Source organism: Palaemon carinicauda, chromosome 17, assembly GCF_036898095.1.
Source record: "Palaemon carinicauda isolate YSFRI2023 chromosome 17, ASM3689809v2, whole genome shotgun sequence".
Classification (NCBI taxonomy): domain Eukaryota; kingdom Metazoa; phylum Arthropoda; class Malacostraca; order Decapoda; family Palaemonidae; genus Palaemon; species Palaemon carinicauda.
The window spans coordinates 68,804,792-68,829,791 of record NC_090741.1 but is presented as its reverse complement, the minus strand read 5'-3'; the positions used below and the strand labels follow the sequence as shown (position 1 = coordinate 68,829,791).

At 36.2% G+C, this 25,000-nt stretch overlaps 1 protein-coding gene across 3 annotated transcripts in view; it reads right to left on the bottom strand.

Moving 5' to 3' along the window:
- LOC137656124 (carbohydrate sulfotransferase 10-like) overlaps positions 1 to 25,000 on the bottom strand; it is a 44,245-nt gene that overhangs the window by 12,505 nt on the left and 6,740 nt on the right. Inside the window, exon 1 of one of the 3 annotated variants that reach the window (XM_068390303.1) lies at positions 22,624 to 23,163. The exons of the other annotated variants lie outside the window; for them this stretch is intronic. Within the exon in view, the coding sequence (XP_068246404.1) occupies positions 22,624 to 22,980 (357 nt within the window). The 5' untranslated portion in view covers positions 22,981 to 23,163. Of the gene's footprint in view, positions 1 to 22,623; positions 23,164 to 25,000 lie in introns of those variants that run through there. 3 annotated transcript variants of the gene reach the window in all.

Genomic DNA, 25,000 nt, shown 5'->3' with positions numbered 1-25,000 from the left:
ACTATAAGAGTACGAACATACATATAAACCTTTGTAAACAAAATATATTTTCCTGATACACACACACACATTGACACCACGTAAAAAATCAATTGTCTGCAATGAAAATTGTATTAGGGAAGCTGTCCTAATAGCAAACACACACCATACACACACACACACACACACACACACACACACACACACACATATATATATATATATATATATATATATATATACACACACACACACACACACACACACACACACACACACACACACACACACACACACACATATATATATATATATATATATATATATATATATATATATATATATATATATATATATATATATATATATATATATAACTACCACAGGCTACTACAGCGACTCATCACTTTTACAATGCTTCATTTGCTTTCAATTTCCCAACTCACGATTTTCTGTAACTCAAAGCTTTAGCTGCAGGGAAACCCAATTAACTCATTAAAATTCAACTGATGTCTTCCTTTACTCTATACTGTATTATTTTACTATTTACTTGAGAGATAATGATTGAGTTAGACTCATGACGACGTTACAGAGACAAGTTTTAAAGTCTTAATGAAAATAAAAGGTTTATTTATTTTGATAAAAGGTTCAAACTTTAGTTTCCGAGTTTTGTAAGAAATAGAAAGGTTGTTTCAGTTTCTTGGTTTCGAATTACTGTTGTTACGGTAGGCAATAAGACTGGGTTTTGATAACTCAACCAGGCTGCCAAAAAACAATGTTCTCTGGACGCCGTTATGTTCACTGAAGCCGAACCGTTGTCCCAAAGGGGGTGTGTTGAGTGTTCTGTTTTGAGTGAGGGTGATGATGAAGTCTCAGTTAATAAGCCTGCAGCCAGACAATGGTTGTTGAGCTTATACGAACTTACAAGCATGAAACTAGATCTGCTAATAACAGATTACTGTAGACTGGCACTTTCAGCAGAAAAAAAAATTCTCAATTTAAATAGGCAAGTCATAACCTCTCAAGACGTTAAACGAACTATTTTCCTTTAAGCACATTAAATTAATAAAAATTACGGGCCCAAAATAAAGAAGCTCATAAGCGCTGGTTACGGAATTATCGCGTTAGTTACAGAAACGTATTAAACAGCCTATTCCTCCCTCGTAAGTAAAGGTGTTGGAAATGAACAAAAGCATTGAGCCTTGCGGCAAGATGCGTTGGGTTAATATACTGGCGTAACTGCAAAATTGCAATTGATTAGACTTATTCTCTCCCTCAGGCTATGGGTAGCGTAACCCAGTCGTAGCAAGGTATAGCATCCATGGAAGAGTAGGTCAGGTATATTAGAAGTTTAGTGAAGTACTTTTTCACTTGAGGTAAAGTAACAGACTTGAAAAATATGGATATAGACTCATACTTACTGTACGAAATTTCAATAATGGAGGCTTTTATTCACAAGAAACCCAGATCTTTAGCCTAGAGTCTAGATAAATAGTGTGTTTATCACCGTCTTTCCGTTAGATTGCACAGCATTTTTGTACCATTCGAATATCTAGTGAGCGTTTTTTTCCGAATTCGGTGGTCTTACCATTGGTGATAGTTACGTCGTGAGTATCGATATTTTGCATTATTGGGGTATAATTTACAAATCAAAAGAATCATAGTTAATGAATAAATTACAGGAAACTATCAGTAAGGTCTAATTGTAATTTCATAGCCCATTATACTAGTAATATGTATTAGAAAGTAAGAAGCAATACCCCATAGGTGTTGACGTTTAGCTAGTGTTCCACGCAAAAAAGTCATAGTCTATAATAGTAAGACTGTGTGGAGTGAGTGTGTGTGTGTGACTGTTATAGTGTGTGAACAGACGTTTTGCGAAAGGTAAGTCACATTATATAAGGTCGTTCTATAAGTTTTAAGAAAGCTGGGCATTTTTTTTTTACAGTGGTGGTCAATAATCATATATTTCTAATTGGAGCAAATGCTTTTTTGTTGACCAGGCGGACAAGAGTCTTTTTATAGTTTATTTATGACATATTTGTTTTTGATGCTGTTAATAGTTTATATATGACATGTCTGTTTTGACGTTGTTTCTTATTTTAGAATGATTTATTGTTAATTTGTTCTCTTCATTTATTTATTTCCTTATTTCCTTTCCTCACTGGGCTATTTTTCCCTGTTGGAGCCCCTGGACTTATAGCATCTTGCTTTTCCAACTAGGGTTGTAGCTTGGATAGTAATAATAATAATAATAATAATAATAATAATAATAATAATAATAATAATAATAATAATTTGTTCGTTGAATGAACACTGCCATGGAATCGAAATTTTTATCAGCAGAGTTCTGGGTGAAGAAACTTTGGTTTCATTGTATAGTATTCCATACTAATGTAACCTAGGGAAAAACTACTGTTTCTTATAGAAAAAAATACGCTCTCTTCGAAAATGACACTCGTTCCCGTCGCAAATTAATAGTTTCAGAAATAAATATACATCTATATCCTCCAATAATGGGAAACCCCCAGTGGGAACTCGGGGTTTTGGGTGGGGAAAACATACTGGGGAATTTTTGAAGAGATCGTAATTTTTTTCTGTAAGAAAAAGTAGTTTTTTTCCTAGGTTACATTAGCATGGAATAATATACAAAATTACCGAAACTTTTGCCAATTAGAAAAGGGTAGCAAGAATTTTCCTAAGCCTTACTAACAGGTACGTTAAATTGATTAGCTTAGCCTGGTTTGCATCATGGATTGACTTTTTTCATATTACGGCTTTTATTGTAAAGTTTCGTGTATTTGAACGGTTGTTTCAATTATTATTATAACCAGGGTCCAGTAAAGAACTACCTTCGCCAGATCGTTATATTTTGATAGGCGTGTGTTTATTTGTTTGTGATTCGCATAACTAAAAAACTATTTGACCGAACCTCGTGAAATTTGGTGGGATGATTGGCCATCATCCAAGGACAATTTGATTCATTTTTGGGAGTGATTGGGTCAAGGGTCAAGGTAACAAAAAAAATAGTCTGTCACGTGGTCAATTTTTATCAGCTTTGCAACAATCTAGTGCCAATTGTGCATGATTCACTTGTCTATCTTGTGATTTTGAAGTGGGTCAAAGGTCTAGTCAAAAACGTCTTTTTGTTATATCACCGTCAGTTTTTATCTAATTTGCATGAAATAGTGTTAAAGTGTACATAATTCAATTGTCTGTCTTGTAATATACATGATCAAAGTCAAGTTCACGAAAAGGTCAAAATTTTTTTTTTTTGGGGTGGGGGGTGGGGGTGGAGTTGCACTGCCAAAGATAAGTTTATTACAATTTTTGGATTGATTGTGTCAAAATAGCTTCGGTCATTCTTAGTTAACGACTGAATTAATTGTATAATTGATGGGTATCTTAGAATGACAATGTATTTGTATTTGATATCCGTTAAGGCTCGCTTTTGTCTTAGATTTCCATGCAATGGTAAGTGTTCGTAAACCACACTTAATTACTTTAAAGATGTATGCGAAATTAACCGAAATTTACTTTAGCTACGGTAACATGTTAAACATATATATTTTTTTAAAGATGGTGTGATGATCTGTTTTTCACCCTTGTCCGAAATTTCCACCGGGGGAAATATGGCATAGGATATATATCCCACGAAGGGAATTTTGTCCCAGAATAATATTCTTCCCACTAGGCCAAGATTCCTATAACCCCCACTGCTGATATAAGTGTGTGACTATGGCGAAGTGTAACCGCTAGTTTTATGGTGACTTTTATGGTACGCCTACTGTAGTGAACACCCTTTTAAAATCTCATTATGTTATCCCTCAAACTTTAAAGTGTCCTAAGTGGGGATTCTGAGTTATCTTTTATTGAAGACCAACATTTCTACGTGTCAATCATAAGACTAGGAATTATTTGTGATTTACTTTTAGAGTTTATGACCTGGGGTGGGGGTCTGGCCACCAACTAGGTCTGTGACCTGGGAAGGGTTCTCCGGAGGGCTTTCCCCCAGGATATGTCTGTGACCTGTGAAGGGGGGTCCGGGAGGCTTGGGAAGGTTGTATTTCCTTATTTCCTTTCTTCACTTGGCTATTTTTCCCTATCGTACCCCTTCGGCTTATAGCATCTTGCTTTCCCATCTAGGGTTGTAGCTTAGCTAGTAATAATAATATGAGATTAGGGGGGGGTGGTCCGCGGGGCTTTCCCCCAGCTAGGTCTGTGAATTGGGAACTACTAGGATAGGTTAGGTGGATGTGTCAGGTTCAGTGGCCTTTTGCGAACCTCGAAAGTGTTAAAAAATAATTTTCCCGTTTTCGCCGTCCCAGGTTCGCTCTAGTGTTATAACGGCTTATTTGTCCAGAAAAGGTCAAAGCTTCACCTTAAGGGGGGGGGGGGTGATTGCTTATAGGAAGAAAAATCTTAGGTGTGATATTACCCCTCCCCGAGAATGGCTGCTTTTCGGGGGGGGGGGGGATTTCAGGCCAATTTACCGTAAAGAATTTTATTTTCTCTCTTTTGATATAAGTCTAGGCTGACTAGCTAGGTTATCGTTTAGAGAAAATAGATACAGAAATAGAAATTAGCAAATATATTTCCTCAAGAACATAGATATGATGATTTGTTGATTTTAACACTGCACAAATACTTGTTCCACCAATAGAGCTACACCATCATAACTGCTCAACACACCCAGCTTTAACGGTAGCATGATATAACGTAAAAAAATAACGATTTGCTACCCGTGTTGGGTTTATTCCCTTCTGGTTTTTCTTAACTGGACTACAGTTTAATAGCTATATTGAAATTTGTCCAGTCTTTTCCAATCTCTGAATTCTGTTCGTCTAAAAATTTTCAATCTTCCATTCTTCGATTGTCAATTGATTCCAATGACCTTACCTCTCATCGTACTTTCATTTTAAGGGAATTAGATTATTAATTCTAAATCTCTTATTACGAAACCTTTGTCATTCGTTTGGCTTCAATATCGTGCTCGATCTGTATCGTGGATAGAAATGACATCATCATCGTAGTTAGCATTGCGCGCGAAGTTCTGCACTTTCTTTCCTATTCCCTTGCAAATACGGTAAGTTCCACACCCTACTGGTTGGCCACAGCCACCTAACAAAGCTATCACCCTTGGGAACCCCACCCGGCCTCAAGCCACGGGCTTCCCCCACGGTCTAGGTATCCAGTTATCCCTCTCGTCTGTTTAATCCTTGGAGGAATAATGGTCAAGGTTCAATCTCAGGAACTCCGTTATGTCATTAAAGATGCCAACCGAATATCCAAATCTCTACCCACAAGTGATGTGTAGCATTTGATTAATACTATGCGCACACAAACACGAGAGAAACTTTCCTATAGTCAGGATGAGCTCAACCGTAGTGGCAAGTATGAAGAACGAATCGCACAATTGCATCTATTCAAAACAAGTGATTTTCTTCTTATACACTTATCATCAGCCGTAACTAGTCCACTGCAGGACAAATGCCTCAGACATGTCATTCCACTCCCGTCTGTTTATGGTTTTTCTATTCCAAAATTTACTTAGCTCGTCAATCTATCGTCTCCTCTTACTTCCCCTGCTTCTTTTGCATCTAATACCGGTCTTTCTTATATGTCTTGCCCATTTCTTTTTCTTAAGTGTTATAATATCCTCTACAGTACTTTTGTTCGCTCTCGTATCCATGTTGCTCTTTTTGTCTGTGTTAATCCCATTATTTTTTTTATAGTTGTTGAATTGTAACTAGCTTATGTTCTAAGGGTTTAATAATGCTCCAAGTTTCCGATGCATGAGTTAATACCGGTAGGACCATTTGATTAAATATTTTTCATAAGCTCGTTTTGTTTACCTAAAGCTCTCAATCTCATGTTTATCCTTTCAATTTTGGTCTCGTTTCCTTGGGAAACGCTTACTGTCTGGCCCAAGTATGCATATTCATTAAGAAATCTCTAGATGTTCGTCCATAACGCTTATTCTGTCGTCTGTATTTTCTTTGAACATCATCTTAGTTTTACTCATTAATTTTAGTCACTCATTTCTGCTTTCTCTATTCAAATCTATCATCTTTTGTAATTTCTCCCATGATTCACTAAACAGAAGTATGTCAGCTGCAAATCTTTAAGTTGTTAAGGTATGCTTCAGTAATATTAATACCTAGTTTCCCAATTTCGACATATTGTGAATAGTTTAGGAGAGATACAACAACAACAAATGCAGCTGTTTCTAGTCTACTGCATGACAAAGACCTAAGACATTTCCTTATTCTTGTCTGGTGTTTAGCCAGTTTTCATCATCACGCTGGCCACGTTGGATTTGTAATGGGAGACTTTAGTCTGATCACTCACAACAAACAAACCTAGCATGGGTGACACTGCGATACACAGACCCTTTCACCGCGTTAAAGTGTCTCCACTATATGTGTGTATGAGTTGAATTTATAAATACCGTATAGTCTTAAAATACCGTTAACTGGAAGACCGTAACGGCGAAGTGATGGGGAATTTGAATGAGTTGAGGGGCTTGTTGCAAGTATGGTACGCAAACTTATGGGGTTTATACTTGTGTGTGGTTCGGAGGCGTAATAAATGCTGAGTAATTGTTCACTTCAAATATACCTAGTTTTGTGCTCTTAATAAAGCTTTATTATTATTATTATTATTATTATTATTATTATTATTATTATTATTATTATTATTTGCTAAGCTACAACCTTTGTTGGAAAAGCAGGATGCTATAAGCCAAGGGCTGAGTGTACCCTCAAGCAAGAGAATTCTAATCCAAAACTGTGGAAGGGCTTGGTATAAAGGCTATGGCACTACCCAAGACTAGAGAACTATTGTTTGATTCTGGAGTGTCCCTCTCCAAGAAGAGCTGCTTTTCATAATTAGTCTCTCTTCTACCCTTACCAAGGGGAAAGTAGCTAGTGAACAATTACAGTGCAGTAGTTAACCCCTTGGGCGAAGAAGAATTGTTTGATGATCTCAGTGTTGTTAGGTGTATGAGGAAAGAGGAGAATATGTAAATAGGCCAATCTATTATATGTGTATGTAGGCAAAGGGAAAATGAGCCGTAACCAGATAGAGAACAATTGTTTGATTTTGGAGTGTCCCTCTCCTAGAAGACCTGCTTACGATAACTAATCTTAGTCTCTTCCACCCTTACCAAGAGGAAAGTAACCACTGGACACTTCCACTTATATTCTTTTTATACAATTTGGACAACCGAAAATGTTCTTCTGCAAGTATTAATACTATAGCTCATGCCACCATGTGTTAAATTACCAAGTTGTGGAATGATCTTCCTAATCGGGTGGTTGAATCAGTAGAACTTCAAAAGTTCAAAGTTGGAGCAAATGCTTTTTTGTTGACCAGGCGGACATGAGTCTTTTTATAGTTTATTTATGACATATTTGTTTTTGATGTTGTTAATAGTTTATATATGACATGTCTGTTTTGACGTTGTTACTTATTTCAGAATGATTTATTGTTAATTTGTTCTCTTCATTTATTTATTTCCTTTCCTCACTGGGCTATTTTTCCCTGTTGGAGCCCCTGGGCTTATAGCATCTTGCTTTTCCAACTAGGGTTGTAGCTTGGATAGTAATAATAATAATAATAATAATAGTATTAAGATGACCTCCACACTACATGGCCGCTTTCGTATCTAATTTTCCTTTGCTTCATTTCCAATCACTGAAAGCTTTAATTTACTATTTTTGGTCTCTCTCTCTCTCTCTCTCTCTCTCTCTCTCTCTCTCTCTCTCTCTCTCTCTCTCTCTCTCTTGACTCAAGGGGGTGTTAACCTTCCTGGATTTTCAGTGTGTGAAGATTCGCAGAAAAGGACGACAATATTGGGCTAGTAAATTTAGTAAATACGACCCGTCAAAAATTACGGCTAAATGTTTAATATAGACACAACGCACCCTCCCCCCCCCCTTATGCCAGGGTATGACTACTCTCCTCACAGAGGAACGGGAGAGTTGAGAGCTGGAGGAATAATGGGAGCGTAACCGGAAAGAAATATGTAATATTCATACACACACACACATATATATATATATATATATATATATATATATATATATATATATATATATATATATATATATATATATATATATATATATATATATATATGTGTGTGTGTGTATATACACATAGGTAGACACTTGCTTTTTATTATCTAAGGGAGATTGTTTTATAAAGTATATTGAAATTATAATCAAACGCTTCAAGGAATCTGTATCAACTTCCGGTCAGCAGACTGTTCTGCATTCGTTTTTTTCTAGTTTTTAGTTATTCCTGAAATGTTAAACTATAAAAATAAGAATAAACTCTTTGAATGCCCCTTTTGTATAACTGGTATTTAGCCTCCCCCTCACACTTCTCATACACGTATAGTACAGTCTGAAGACACCTTTCTTCACACTGTAATTTCGCTTCCCATTAAGGGTCATAATTGTCAGTAGGGGACAATGAACCCCATGGTGACGTTGCTCTGAGGAAGTTTCTCAAGCAGTATTTAGCGAATTCTTGCAACTGCAGCAATTAATACGGTAACCACAGAGTCATTCGTTTTTTAACACCCGTCGAGCAGTCTGTGCATAGTTCACAAAGAGGAAAAATCTGTGAATAATGCAAAAGAATAATCTACATAAAATACATATTGAAATATTATAAATAAGAATTATAGTTTACTTATCTTTATTGCTTTTACAGGTCTCTTCGAAAAACGAGTTTCTGTCTGACGACTGGTTTTAGAGGGATGGCAGAGATGATGGACCATGCTCTGATTGCTTGAACTGCCTCAAGAAAGCCCGGCAAAGCCCAGAACACGTAGTCGGGCCTCTTTTACCTTCAAAGAGGTCAGGCTGTTTTTTTTTTTTTTTGCAACCGTTGCTTAGAAAGTCTCATTTAAGTAAGGTCTTCTCCCAGTACCTGATTCTAGCTACTAATCTTATTTTGAAGAACGTGGAATGACAGATTCTGTCAATTGAGTTTTTGCCATGTTGCTTAGAAAGTCGCATTTAAGTAAGGTCTTCCCCTAGTACCTGATTCTAGCTACTAATCCTATTTTGAAGAACGTGGAATGACAGATTCTGTCAATTGAGTTTTTGCCATGTTGCTTAGAAAGTCGCATTTAAGTAAGGTCTTCCCCTAGTACCTGATTCTAGCTACTAATCTTATTTTGAAGAACGTGGAATGACAGATTCTGTCAATTGAGTTTTTGCCATGTTGCTTAGAAAGTTGCATTTAAGTAAGGTCTTCCCCCAGTACCTGATTCTAGCTACTAATCTTATTTTGAAGAACGTGGAATGACAGATTCTGTCAATTGAGTTTTTGCCATGTTGCTTAGAAAGTCGCATTTAAGTAAGCTCTTCCCCCAGTACCTGATTCTAGCTACTAATCTTATTTTGAAGAACGTGGAATGACAGAATTATGTCAATTGAGTTTTTGCCATGTTGCTTAGAAAGTCGCATTTAAGTAAGGTCTTCCCCCAGTACCTGATTCTAGCTACTAATCCTATTTTGAAGAACGTGGAATGACAGATTCTGTCAATTGAGTTTTTGCCATGTTGCTTAGAAAGTCGCATTTAAGTAAGGTCTTCCCCCAGTACCTGATTCTAGCTACTAATCTTATTTTGAAGAACGTGGAATGACAGATTCTGTCAATTGAGTTTTTGCCATGTTGCTTAGAAAGTCGCATTTAAGTAAGGTCTTCCCCCAGTACCTGATTCTAGCTACTAATCCTATTTTGAAGAACGTGGAATGACAGATTCTGTCAATTGAGTTTTTGCCATGTTGCTTAGAAAGTCGCATTTAAGTAAGGTCTTCCCCCAGTACCTGATTCTAGCTACTAATCTTATTTTGAAGAACGTGTAATGACAGAATTATGTCAATTGAGTTTTTGCCATGTTGCTTAGAAAGTCGCATTTAAGTAAGGTCTTCCCCCAGTACCTGATTCTAGCTACTAATCTTATTTTGAAGAACGTGGAATGACAGATTCTGTCAATTGAGTTTTTGCCATGTTGCTTAGAAAGTCGCATTTAAGTAAGGTCTTCCCCCAGTACCTGATTCTAGCTACTAATCCTATTTTGAAGAACGTGGAATGACAGATTCTGTCAATTGAGTTTTTGCCATGTTGCTTAGACAGTCGCATTTAAGTAAGGTCTTCCCCCAGTACCTGATTCTAGCTACTAATCTTATTTTGAAGAACGTGGAATGACAGATTCTGTCAATTGAGTTTTTGCCATGTTGCTTAGAAAGTCGCATTTAAGTAAGCTCTTCCCCCAGTACCTGATTCTAGCTACTAATCTTATTTTGAAGAACGTGTAATGACAGAATTATGTCAATTGAGTTTTTGCCATGTTGCTTAGAAAGTCGCATTTAAGTAAGGTCTTCCCCCAGTACCTGATTCTAGCTACTAATCCTATTTTGAAGAACGTGGAATGACAGATTCTGTCAATTGAGTTTTTGCCATGTTGCTTAGAAAGTCGCATTTAAGTAAGGTCTTCCCCCAGTACCTGATTCTAGCTACTAATCTTATTTTGAAGAACGTGGAATGACAGATTCTGTCAATTGAGTTTTTGCCATGTTGCTTAGAAAGTCGCATTTAAGTAAGGTCTTCCCCCAGTACCTGATTCTAGCTACTAATCTTATTTTGAAGAACGTGGAATGACAGATTCTGTCAATTGAGTTTTTGCCATGTTGCTTAGAAAGTCGCATTTAAGTAAGGTCTTCCCCCAGTACCTGATTCTAGCTACTAATCTTATTTTGAAGAACGTGGAATGACAGATTCTGTCAATTGAGTTTTTGCCATGTTGCTTAGAAAGTCGCATTTAAGTAAGGTCTTCCCCCAGTACCTGATTCTAGCTACTAATCTTATTTTGAAGAACGTGTAATGACAGAATTATGTCAATTGAGTTTTTGCCATGTTGCTTAGAAAGTCGCATTTAAGTAAGGTCTTCCCCCAGTACCTGATTCTAGCTACTAATCTTATTTTGAAGAACGTGTAATGACAGAATTATGTCAATTGAGTTTTTGCCATGTTGCTTAGAAAGTTGCATTTAAGTAAGGTCTTCCCCCAGTACCTGATTCTAGCTACTAATCTTATTTTGAAGAACGTGGAATGACAGATTCTGTCAATTGAGTTTTTGCCATGTTGCTTAGAAAGTCGCATTTAAGTAAGGTCTTCCCCCAGTACCTGATTCTAGCTACTAATCTTATTTTGAAGAACGTGGAATGACAGATTCTGTCAATTGAGTTTTTGCCATGTTGCTTAGAAAGTCGCATTTAAGTAAGGTCTTCCCCTAGTACCTGATTCTAGCTACTAATCTTATTTTGAAGAACGTGGAATGACAGATTCTGTCAATTGAGTTTTTGCCATGTTGCTTAGAAAGTCGCATTTAAGTAAGGTCTTCCCCCAGTACCTGATTCTAGCTACTAATCTTATTTTGAAGAACGTGTAATGACAGAATTATGTCAATTGAGTTTTTGCCATGTTGCTTAGAAAGTTGCATTTAAGTAAGGTCTTCCCCCAGTACCTGATTCTAGCTACTAATCTTATTTTGAAGAACGTGGAATGACAGATTCTGTCAATTGAATTTTTGCCATGTTGCTTAGAAAGTCGCATTTAAGTAAGGTCTTCCCCCAGTACCTGATTCTAGCTACTAATCTTATTTTGAAGAACGTGTAATGACAGAATTATGTCAATTGAGTTTTTGCCATGTTGCTTAGAAAGTCGCATTTAAGTAAGCTCTTCCCCCAGTACCTGATTCTAGCTACTAATCTTATTTTGAAGAACGTGGAATGACAGAATTATGTCAATTGAGTTTTTGCCATGTTGCTTAGAAAGTCGCATTTAAGTAAGGTCTTCCCCCAGTACCTGATTCTAGCTACTAATCTTATTTTGAAGAACGTGGAATGACAGAATTATGTCAATTGAGTTTTTGCCATGTTGCTTAGAAAGTCGCATTTAAGTAAGGTCTTCCCCCAGTACCTGATTCTAGCTACTAATCTTATTTTGAAGAACGTGGAATGACAGATTCTGTCAATTGAGTTTTTGCCATGTTGCTTAGAAAGTCGCATTTAAGTAAGGTCTTCCCCCAGTACCTGATTCTAGCTACTAATCTTATTTTGAAGAACGTGGAATGACAGATTCTGTCAATTGAGTTTTTGCCATGTTGCTTAGAAAGTCGCATTTAAGTAAGGTCTTCCCCCAGTACCTGATTCTAGCTACTAATCTTATTTTGAAGAACGTGTAATGACAGAATTATGTCAATTGAGTTTTTGCCATGTTGCTTAGAAAGTCGCATTTAAGTAAGGTCTTCCCCCAGTACCTGATTCTAGCTACTAATCTTATTTTGAAGAACGTGGAATGACAGATTCTGTCAATTGAGTTTTTGCCATGTTGCTTAGAAAGTCGCATTTAAGTAAGGTCTTCCCCCAGTACCTGATTCTAGCTACTAATCTTATTTTGAAGAACGTGTAATGACAGAATTATGTCAATTGAGTTTTTGCCATGTTGCTTAGAAAGTTGCATTTAAGTAAGGTCTTCCCCCAGTACCTGATTCTAGCTACTAATCTTATTTTGAAGAACGTGTAATGACAGAATTATGTCAATTGAGTTTTTGCCATGTTGCTTAGAAAGTCGCATTTAAGTAAGGTCTTCCCCCAGTACCTGATTCTAGCTACTAATCTTATTTTGAAGAACGTGTAATGACAGAATTATGTCAATTGAGTTTTTGCCATGTTGCTTAGAAAGTCGCATTCAAGTAAGGTCTTCCCCCAGTACCTGATTCTAGCTACTAATCTTATTTTGAAGAACGTGTAATGACAGAATTATGTCAATTGAGTTTTTGCCATGTTGCTTAGAAAGTTGCATTTAAGTAAGGTCTTCCCCCAGTACCTGATTCTAGCTACTAATCTTATTTTGAAGAACGTGGAATGACAGATTCTGTCAATTGAGTTTTTGCCATGTTGCTTAGAAAGTCGCATTTAAGTAAGGTCTTCCCCCAGTACCTGATTCTAGCTACTAATCTTATTTTGAAGAACGTGGAATGACAGATTCTGTCAATTGAGTTTTTGCCATGTTGCTTAGAAAGTTGCATTTAAGTAAGGTCTTCCCCCAGTACCTGATTCTAACTAAAAAGTTTATTTTGAGGAACATGGAACTTTTTCGGTGCTTCCTTTGGAGAAAGTTAGTTTTTCAAGTTATCTGTATTAAATGCATTCCGTTTATGATTGTATTATTTTATTAACATGTATTTTCCTTTTTGATTGTTAACCTTCTCACGGTCTTTCATTCTATGGAAACTAGGGTTTTTTAAGTTAAAATGGCTGATGATAATAATAATAATAATAATAATAATAATAATAATGTAATTTCGCTTCCTCTTAAGGGTCATAATTGTAAGTAGCGGACAATGAACCATGGTGACGTTGCTTTCAGGAAATTGCTCTGGAAGTATTTAGCGAATTCATGCAACTGCAACAATTAATTCTGTAACCACAGAGTCATTCGTTTTTCAACACCCGTCGAGCAGTCTGTTGTATAGTTCACAAGAGGAAGAAACTGTAATTAATGCAAAAGAATAATCTACATAAAATACATACTAAAATATTATAAATAAGAATTACAGTTTACTTATCTTCATTTAAACCGACCTCTCTTTGAGTGTCTGACGACTGGTTTTACAGTAATGGGCGAAATATTGGACAATGCTCTGATTGCTTGGACTGCCGATAAAAAAAAAACCGGTAAAGCCCAGATCACCCGTTGAGATACTACCGCTAGAGAGTTATGGGGTCCTTTTGACTGGCCAGTCAGTACTACATTGCACCTTTCTCACTGGTTACGGCTCATTTTTCCTTTGCCTACACATACGCCGAATAGTGTGGCCTATGTCCCCGTACACCTGACAACACTGACATTACCAAACAATTCCGATTCATCCAAGGGGTTAACTACTGCACTGCTTTTGTTTTCAGTGGCTACTTTCCTCTTGGTAAGGGTAGAAGAGAGACTTTAGCTATGGTAAGCTGCTCTTCTAGTCTTGAGTAGTGCCTTATCCTCTGTACCATGGTCTTCCACTGTCTTGGGTTAGAGTTCTCTTACTTGAGGGTATACTCGGGCATACTATTCTGTCTTATTTCTCTTCCTATTGTTTTGGTAAAGTTTTTATAGTTTATATAGGAAATATTTATTGGTGGTGGTGGTGTTCATAAAATATTTTATTTTCCCTTGTTTCCTTTCTTCACTCGGCTACTTTTCCCTTTTGGAGCCCTTGGACTTATAGCATCTTGCTTTTCCAACTAGGGTTGTAGCTTAGCTAATAATAATAATAATAATAATAATAATAATAATAATAATAATAATAATAATCCTCAGAGGAATTATAAACTCAAGATGAATGTAACAGGCAAAACGTCGCAAAAAAAATTTATCGATATGAGTTTCCCTAAAGGATATACATTTTTCAATCTCTTGTTGCTTTATTTAAAAAAATATATATATATATATATAATTCTATAAATTTCTCTAAAGAAACAGAATTCTGTGTTGGTAAACTTACAGAATTTTTTGGTATAGCAATAATTTCTAATTTTTTGTTTCTTTTAACATTTCTTTCTCTGGTTATAGTTATTTTGTGAAGATCAATTTTTAGGAACCAATCGAACTTACTTAATAATAGAATACCAGTTTTTTGGCATTTCTCCAGTGAATTGAACGTTGAAATAGGTATGCTAATTTCCCTTGAAGTACCTTGTGAAAAGAAGCTGTTATTATTATTATTATTATTATTGTTGTTGTTGTTGTTGTTGTTACATCTCTAGTTGGAAAAGCTGGATACTATAAGCCCAAGGGATCCAAAAGGAAAAAATGGTCCAGTGAGGAAAGGAAATAAAGAAATAAACAAACTACACGAGAAGCAATGAATAGTTAATATTCTTGAGCCGGCCTTTCTCTTTTATTAAGATAGGGAGTACTGTATTGGATATGAGCGTTAGTTGTTTATCAATGATAAACAAACAGACGAATAAACCCGTCTATGATGGAGACATTAGGAGACTTCTCCTTTGCACTGTACCAAGATAATGAGCATATTACTAATAACCTCTTTTGTGGGTCCATTTATCGTCGAGTTATGTTGTTTGTAGAATTCCTAAGCACCCCGTAATTAGAGCAAACTGGTTGGGGGCAAGATATCTAGCTAACTGAAATAGACACCGATTGTAAAATGTTACTCGGCTCCTTGAAAATTTGCATTAATCACCATCCCCACCCCCTTAGGCTCTAAAATGAGTCCCAAGTGGTTTTGCAGCCAGATCGTGTAAGGGTGTTTTGGACTGCTTGCAGAGATATATTCCGTAGTAATGTGTGTGTGTGTGTGTGTGTGTGTGTGTGTGTGGAGAGAGAGAGAGAGAGAGAGAGAGAGAGAGAGAGAGAGAGACCTGAACCTGCTATCAAGACTACTATATCTGGACTTATGCAATTATAAAGTATATTAAAAAATTGCATTAGAAGAATAAAACGGTTAAAAGAAATTTCATATTAGTCACGCTATTCCATTGTTTATTTAATGTTTTGTTTAATCCTATCGTTTTCATCTTTTCCGTTGGTGTCTTTTTTTTTTCTTTTCTCCTTATGCAGAATTGAGAACCGGTTTTTATTTTATTACCTTGGGCGTTTGCATCTTTCTGTTAACCGGGAGAGAGATGGGGGTCGTAGGGGAGAAGTTTTATAGAGGGTGGATAACCTACTTCATATTTAGGTTAACACCACGGTTAAGATATATACCTATACCTAGACCGTGGTTAAAACACGACTGGAGCTGTTATGATTGAATATTGTGACGTGCTGATGGGGCACCTATCTTTACTTTAAGTTTCCGTTTTCATGGTTCTGTCACACTCGGAAAAATCCTGCATCCCAGCTGCGTCCTGTAAGGACTTTGAGGCTTTCAAGAGGAAACTGGAGATTTCTTATTCTGCGAGTCTTTTGACAGTGACGATTTAACAGTAAATGAGCAATATGTTATATGAAATGTTGAATACTCTGAACAAACAGGATAAAACGACAGTGGAGGTCCTGTAGAGAGTGGAGTTCCCTGCTGTGTGGGGTCGGAAAAGCAGCCGTCAAAGTAAGCGAGCAAGTAAACATTCTTAAGTATTTAAGAGAATAATATATCGTAATCTACGGTAATCGTCAAATCCACAGTATCGTAGCACTTTGTGAAAATAATGTCTTCAACTTCTCGATAGTCATCATAGCCACAGTCCTTCTGATGTCAAGTGGGAGCTTGTTTGAAAGCTCCAGACCGAAACCGAATCTTGATTTTGCAGTGACCAAAGATCTACCTTTTCGTGGATTGAAGGTTTCAAGTCAGGGAAACGTAGGATAAAGTTAGAATGTGAAGGTTCATTTCCTTGGTCTATGCCTCTGTTATAGATAAGAGCTGGTTGATTATTGGCACCTATTTACATAAGAGTTGATGATTATTGACGTTGATTTATGTAAGAGCTATTTGATTATGGGAGCTGATCTATATAAGAGGATTTACAATGAGCTCGTAGATTATTGGTACCAATTTATTTTAAGGTTGGTTAATTGACTAATGGTGCTGATTTACATAAGAAGGTTGTAGTTTATTGGCGTTAGTTTTCATAGGAGCAAGTTGATTATTTGTGAAAATTAATGGCATAGACATTGTAGGTTGACTAATGGTGTCAGTTTTCAGAAGACCTGGTTGATTACTGATGCTAATTTACACAAGAAATGGTTGATTATTTGTTGGTTTATGCAATAGCAGGTTGATTATATGAAAGCTCGGTGATTATTGAAGCGAATCAATGAAGACCTGGTTGATTATTAAGAATAAATTATGTGAGAAATGAATGGGTATTAGCTCTCGCACACATAAGAGCTGGTTGATTACAGGTATGAAATTACATAAATCTATATAATGCTGGTTAATTATTGGTGCCGATTTATGTAAGAGTTGCTGATTATTGGCGTTGACTTCTCGGATTCTCATTGATTCTTGGAGACGATTAAGGAGTTAGGTGATTGTTAGCATTAATTTACACAAGTGGAGATTTTTTACTGGGTTCACGAACCTCCAGGGGGTCCAAACGTAGAATTCCTAGGTTACTTAGATGGCTGATGGAAAAGGTATTTTAGATAGTTTAAAATGGAGAGAGAGAGAGAGAGAGAGAGAGAGAGAGAGAGAGAGAGAGAGAGAGAGAGAGAGAGAGAGAAACTGGAACTAAACTTTATTAGAACCCCATTCATTGTGGATCTGCACCTTTTCCCAGATAACTTGTAAGAAGAATTCTTAAAAGAGTTGATGAACGCCTCTTGCAGAAAATGCATTTGAAACACTTTCCCTGACAAAGTTCAGAACTATAATTGAGAGATTTCCTCTTGTATTTGATATAATTCTGGCTTCTTTGCTGATGTTCCCTAGTGCTTATCTGTGTCAGTAAAGATTTTCAACGCTGTTGAATATGAAAACTAAACATCCATGACGGCTTAGTGTGGAACATGATCCATGATTCTGCCCGTCTTAACACTGCTCTTCGAATCGAGAAACTCGTTTGTAACAAATAGGCACACCCTTCACACTTATGTTCAGTATTGGTTGATAATAGAAATATTGTTTCACTTCTGTTTGTAGTAACATTTTAAATAAAGTTGTAATATCAATGTTTCATCTCAATAAGGTCATTAAAATTTGAACCATTTGATATCATATGCTGTATCATTGTTTATCGAGTTAGTCACTATATTATCATTTTGTTCAATGATGTCAGGATGCCTGAAAACTTTAAATCATTCATTCATTCAATGTCTGATTACTGAGGGTTCGGATAAATGGTCGTATAACTCAGGGGGTACTTGACGGGAAAAAGGGTGAGAACACCTGCTTTAAGGGCTGCTTTTCTAACCATATACTGCAGAGGAACTCTACTCTTTATAGGACCTTTCATTATTCATTTTATCCTGTACATTCCAAGGAATTCAGCACTTCACACTGCATACTGCTCGTTTATTGTCAAATCCATATTATTATTATTATTATTATTATTATTATTATTATTATTATTATTATTACCTGCTAAGCTATAACCCTAGTTGGAAAAGCAGGATGCTATAAGCCCTGGGGCTCCAACAGGGAAAGTAGCCCAGTGAGGAAAGGAAAGAAGGAAAGATAAAATATTTTAAGAAGAGTAACAACAGTAAAATAAATATTTTCTATATAAACTATAAATAATCTAACAAAAAAAGACGAAGCGAAACTAGATAGAACAGTGCCCCCGAGTGTACCCTCAAGCAAGAGAACTCTAACCCAAGACAGTGGAAGACCATGGTACAGAGGCTATGGCACTACCAAAGACTAGCGAACAATGGTTTGATTTTGGAGTATCCTTCTCCTAGAAGAGTTGCTTACCATAGCTAAAGAGTCTCTTCTACCCTTACGAAGAGGAAAGTAGCCACTGAACAATTACATTGCCGTAGTTAACCCTTTGGGTGAAGAAGAATTGTTTGGTAATCTCAGTATTGTCAGGTGTATGAGGACAGAGAAGAATCTGTAAAGAATAGGCCAGACAATTTTTTTTTTTTTTTTTTTTTTTTTTTTTTTTTTTAAGCGAGGTCAAGGTTCTGTGTTATTTCAGGGACGGTTTACGGTTGTAGATATCCTGGTCGTATATTGTATATATCCTTACGAAGCTGATCTAGTGTAGAGTAAATATCGTAGTATATTGATAATTTTTTTTTATATTTCATATATTGTTTCATTTATGCATTGAAAAGATTATACCCAGCCGTAAATGAGTAGATATAAATCCTTTGTCTTTCGTCGTGAATTTTATTGTACTTTTTTTTCATTAAAGTTAATATAAGTAATTCTACGATATTTTGTAAGAATTAACTTTTTATTTCACGTATGTTTGCTATGAAGTCTTATGTAGTCTATTTAAAAGTGTTGTAGGATTCATGTGAGATAGGAACAAGGGCTTAGGTAATGTTCTTTTATGCTTTATGATGTATTGCGTCATGTTTGAGGGAGAGAATGTTCCATGACACGTGCTTTTGGAGCTTCGCGATGCCCGGTGAGAGGATGTTATCATTTTTTTTATTTTCCGGGACAATGGGTGGGCGGAGCTAGCTGGGAAGTCGTCTTGCGTGTGCGTTGATGTGTATCGAGAGTTGCCTGAAACCCCCTTGATTTGTCTCTTGGCATTTTCATCTAGTTGGAAACTCTGATGCCCTTAGGCACAACCCCCCACGCTACTAGAACTCAATTCTGGAAGGTTCTGGAACCCGTAAGATTTCATATATAGGTGACCAAGGTTAGGTTACCGTCAGAGACAGACAGACAGACATAGAGATCGAGTTAGAACCGCAGCCTTCCCCTCTCCCGCTCTCTCCCACAAGTAATCCAGTGTTATTTGTGGAAAGTGTTCAGTATGTTAGTGTGTCACTCTCCTAAGTGACTCTATGCCCCAAAGCAAATAAAGTGTCACGCAAGATTAAAAAGTGATTTTTTAATTCATTGTATTAGGATGAGTGTTGGCATTGTATTAGGATGAGTGTTGGCATTGTATAATTTTTTTTTCTTATACAAATGGCCCTGCAGGGATGACAATTTTGTTACATGATCAGGTTATATATTGTTAAGTGTCAAATGTGAACATTGTATTATACAGAATTATTTCAAGCAATTTGTATTTTTATTACATTATTTCCTTTCTTAGGTTAAGGTTCATTCAGCTATAATAGTTAAAGTCAAATTCTTATATGAATTTCTGATCGGTAACATTTTTGTCTTATTCTAAGATTTATTCTGAATTAAAATTTTCCAGTGACTTATTTTTGTTTTTTTTAAATTCTACTCAAATTGTTGTAATTTATATAAAATATATTTATTTTTGTAAAGAGTGTATTATTCCAATCATCATTATTTCAGACCAGATTCCGCTTGATTCCTGTTAAGAACCACAATGAGAGTCAAATAAGTTTTAATAATACCTAAGAGTTATTACCCAGTTTAGTTTTGAGTGTGATTAAGAGACCTTTCGATAATCAGTGTTATATATTGCTGTCTTGGAGTTATTTAATGGTCTCAGAATTCGTGTATTAATGTTTTAAAGTGTAACCGTTTTCATGTGAAAGCAAACAAGGCAATTTGGAATTTGAGAGGTTGATTAACTTGCCAGTCGTAGTATATATATTATATGTTTGGTTCCTAGTATAATATATTTTGTTAGTGCCCAGACCAGAGAGTCGTATTATATAATAATATGTTTAGTCTATATGTCATTGTCCTGTCCCTTGACTCTGCCATTCATGAGTGACCTTTAAACCTTTAATGTTAGGGTTAATTACTGGACTGTAATTGTTCAGTGGCTACTTTCATAGCTATGGTGAGAAGCTCTTCTAGGAGAATGACACTCCCAAAATCAACCCATTGTTCTCTAGTTTTGGGTAATGTCATATCCTCTGTACCTTGGTCTTCATTGTCTTGGGTTAGAGGTCTCTTGCTGGAGGGTACACTCGGGCACACTATTCTATCTAGTTTCTCTTCCTCTTGTTATATTGAAAGTTTATTGTTGTATATAAAAAGATTTATTTTAATGTTATGTTCTTAAACTTATCTTGTAGTTTTCCCTATTTCCTTTCCTCACTGGGCTATTTGCCGCGTTTGAGTCCTTGCGTTTGTAGGATACTGCTTTTCCAACTAGGCCTGAAGCTTAACAAGTAATGATAATAATAATAATAATAATAATAATAATAATAATAATATTAATAATAATAATATGGCTATACACCAGCATTACTTCGATTTGTGGGCAAGCATATTTCTTCGGAGTGTTGTGGTCACTTGACCGATATCTTTGCCATCAGATTTACATGCATCAATCTCGGCATGTATATTTGTAGACTCATCACCAGGACTGCTACTGTGTTGTTCTTTTCCAGGACCATAAATATAAGCAGCCTCTGCTATTATGTCTGGTTAGGCCTACCCGTTTTTGGTTGGTAGTTGTCAACTTGTCGTTTTCGGTTTATTTCACCGTGTACAACGTTCCCAGGATTTGGATTTAACCAAGGTCCTTTAATATATTCGGAGTATATTTAAAGGACTAGGATGTACCGTGTGTGAATACTCGCTTGTCGTAAGCAGTTGCCACTGACTTTTGGCGTTGTATGTATCGGGATATTTTATAGTGCAGGTATCTCCCGTTGTTGTAAACTTGCCACCCTCCAGGGTCTTCCCGTTATAAAGCTCAGCGCGGAATCTCTTGCGAGTGTGTCAGCTAGCTTTTTCGTTCATTGTTGTTTCTGCTGTTGATGAGTTATATTCGGGGTAAGGTTCATAGATTTAGGTTTGTGTTCTCTTAGGTCTTTATTTCGATGGTAGGGGGACCCATGGCTACCCCATCTACCTGATGAAATAGTTCCCCATTGTAGGTCTACAGAAATTAATTCTATTTGATCCCTTTGGTTCACTGTGATTAAAGTTAGCAAATGCCTCTTCCACCTGCCTCCCATTTAGCCAAGTACATTAGATTTACAATCTCTTGACATTCGTTCGAGCCCAGTCCCCAAAAGAAATCGAATTACAGGCCAAGAAAATTGACCTAGATTTGATAGTTCCCAGTATAGTAGAATTTCGTCGCCATAACTTTATAATTTGGTGTAACACTATACTCAATTTATTTAATGAGCGCATTTTCGCCAACTCGCAGCGATGCCCTTTTAGCTCTGAAATTTCCCGATCGCTGATTGGTTAGAATTATCTTATCCAACCAATCAGTGATCAGGAAACTTTTCCGAGCTAAAAGGGCACCCCTGCGAGTGGGTGCAAATATGCCTCACTAAAAAAATTGACTATAGTACATCATTTTATAACTAGGATGAATAAAAATATAGCAATACTATTTCTCATAATTCGTAATTCATATAATTCTAAAAATGTTGATTAATAAAGGTACATATCGTAATTAAGAAACACGTCATGACTTTATGAATATTATTTGTAAAATGTTATAGAAATGTTCCAGAGCGCACGGGCAAACAAAGATTTTCCTGATTACTAATGAATTAAGCGTTACAGCTTAATTCATTAGTAATCAGGAAAATCTTTGTCTGGAGTGTCTCTCTTATTTTATTTTGTCAGAAAAATCTTTAAACGGATGTATTTACATACAGACACAGTTTCAAAATAGTTAATAGCATAATAATGATAGAATGATTTACCAAATTTAGATACCTTATATAGGCTGCATTTAGACACACTATTCCTTGTTTCCTTATTTTCTTTCCTCACTGGGATATTTTCACAATTTGAGCCTTTAGGCTAGTAATAATAATAATTATAATGACGTCACAGCAGTAATAATAATAATAATAATAATAATAATAATAATAATAATAATAATAATAATAATAATAGTATTAATGACAACACAGCAGTAATAATAATAGGAATAACGTCACAGCAGTAATAATAATAATGATAAAATGTTGACGTCACAGCAATAATAATAATAATAATAATAATAATAATAATAATAATAATAATAATAATAATAATAATAATAATCATCATCATCATCATCATCTACTCACCCATACGTCATCCATGACAACAACTTTATCCTGGAGAAAATGTTTCTTTCGATTCGTGTCCCTTTTCGAAGTTTCGTTCAACTCCTTGTTCTCTTTCCTTCGCATCCTGAAGGAGTAAGTCCTTATACCAGACGTCCCAGTATTTGATAATTCCTTATTGGTCGCGTTGATTAGAAGCTCACCGAGAGAGGAGCTTAAGTTCGTGACCGAACTGGATGACTCTGTGTGTTTTTTATATTTTCCGAACATAGGAAAATTGTATATTGCAAAGATGATCACCAAAAACAAGGCCTTACGAACAGTCAGGCTCTCTCTTCTGCAACAACAAAAATTCTTCATAGTTGCCTCTTCGAGCATTTATATGACGTTTTCTCTTCAAAATTAAACATCAGATGGTTAGATTATAAACGGTTTATAAAACTACACAGCCGACATCACTTCCGAGTTTAAAGTGTTGATATTTAACACGATATTCATTAGCACAAGATGATCGTTTTAAAAAATTTATCGAGCGCTTAAACTGTACAACCTGCCGCTTCGGTTGACGGCAGAATTCTGACTATAGAGTATGGACTTGAGGGTTTAGACTGGATTCTCTACTCGTTGCCGTTCTATGGGCAGGTTTCTAATTGATCATTCCTTCTCCAGGGGTACAGTTACATGAGCTACATTTTTCGTGTGACGTCATACAACCAAACTGTAAAGTAAAATTCTACTGGCGTAAGGAGCGTCTGTTGAACTGGTTCAAGATTTGTTGTCTTTTAAAATAGTGTATCAATGTACGGATAGACTATTCTCCTATTCTTCCCTCATAAAACTGATGAACGCGATTATTGTCTAACGAATGTAAAAACAACAGAAAATGTTCCGTCGTAACTCAAACTCAAGAAGGGAAGTTGAATCATTCAGCACAATTTTTTTTTTTTCTCTCTCTCTCTCTCTCTCCTCTCTCTCTCTCTCTCTCTCTCTCTCTCTCTCTCTCTCTCTCTCTCTCTCTCTCTCGAGGAAGTTTTAAATACCAAGTATATTACATAGAGGTTTGGCTTAGTTAACTTTTTTTTCACGTAACATGAAGGTAAGGACTTGAATATTATAACCATCAACGTAGAACTGTGTAACTTAGAGATAATTTCATAATGACCGTTTTTATTTGCAAGTTTTGGCAGTAACATATATTGGGATTCTCCAAGAAGGGAAACCTTAGATTTATTTCATTTCTAAGACGATAGTATCTTAACAGCTCACCGCTTTCCACGAATCTAGCTTAATTACGACTGATGGAGGGATAGGGGTTTTCTAGATGGTTTGTGCATGCACTGGGAATGGGAGATGGAAAGTAGAGTTGGGGTTAAGTCCAGGCTGTAAGAGTAGGTGCAGAATAGAGATGGATGTTTTAATACATTTTGAGACTTATAAGTCTGTGCTATTGAATAAATCAACTGTAGTTTTTTTTTTTTTTCTCATGGGATTTATCCTTATTAAAGTAGTGTTGGATTAAGTTCTTAATCCAGCACAGGCTCTTAGTTAAGGTATGACCCGTCAAATTCGAATTAGAGATGAGAGAATTGATGTATACGTCAGTAACTTGCAATTGTTTATCCTTGAACCCCGCCCTCTTAACAAAGATAGTGATAAGTTCTCCCATTAACTATAGTCCATTTCTTTTAGCGAGTCATATTTGCACCGACTCGCAGCGGTGCCCTTTTAGCTCGGAAAAGTTTCCTGGTCGCTGATTGGTTAGAATGATCTTTTCCAACCAATCCGCGAACAAGAAACTTTTCCGAGCTAAAAGGGTGCCCTTTTAGCTCGGAAAAGTTTCCTGGTCGCTGATTGGTTAGAAATATCTTTTCCAACCAATCAGCGATCAGGAAACTTTTTCGAGCTAAAAGGGCACCGCTGCGAGTCAGTTCAAATATGACTCGCTAAAAGAAATGGACTATAGTCAATAACTAACTTTTTATTCAACACGGGAAGGTGATCGATGGGAATACTAATGCTGTACATCCTTTTTGAAAGACGATTCATTCTGAAGCAGAGAGTCATTCTTGTTGTGACGCGACTTGCATATTAAACTAAACATAACAGATTTTATTCACAGATGTAGCTATAACTTTACCAGATTACAATCCACTTATATATGTATATATTTCTTACCATGGATGTAGAGGAATACACTTGAATTTGGATACTCTATCATCGAAAAAAAACTTGGTCAGCGGAGAACACTAAAAAAATAAATAAATAAATAAATCTGTCTTCTTCGACTAAAGCTTTTCCCGCAATGCAGGTAAAGGATTATAGTTATATAACGAATCAAACAGCAAACGCTAACCCAATTCCAAGACCACAGAATGATACCTACTTTTCAAATGTTTTA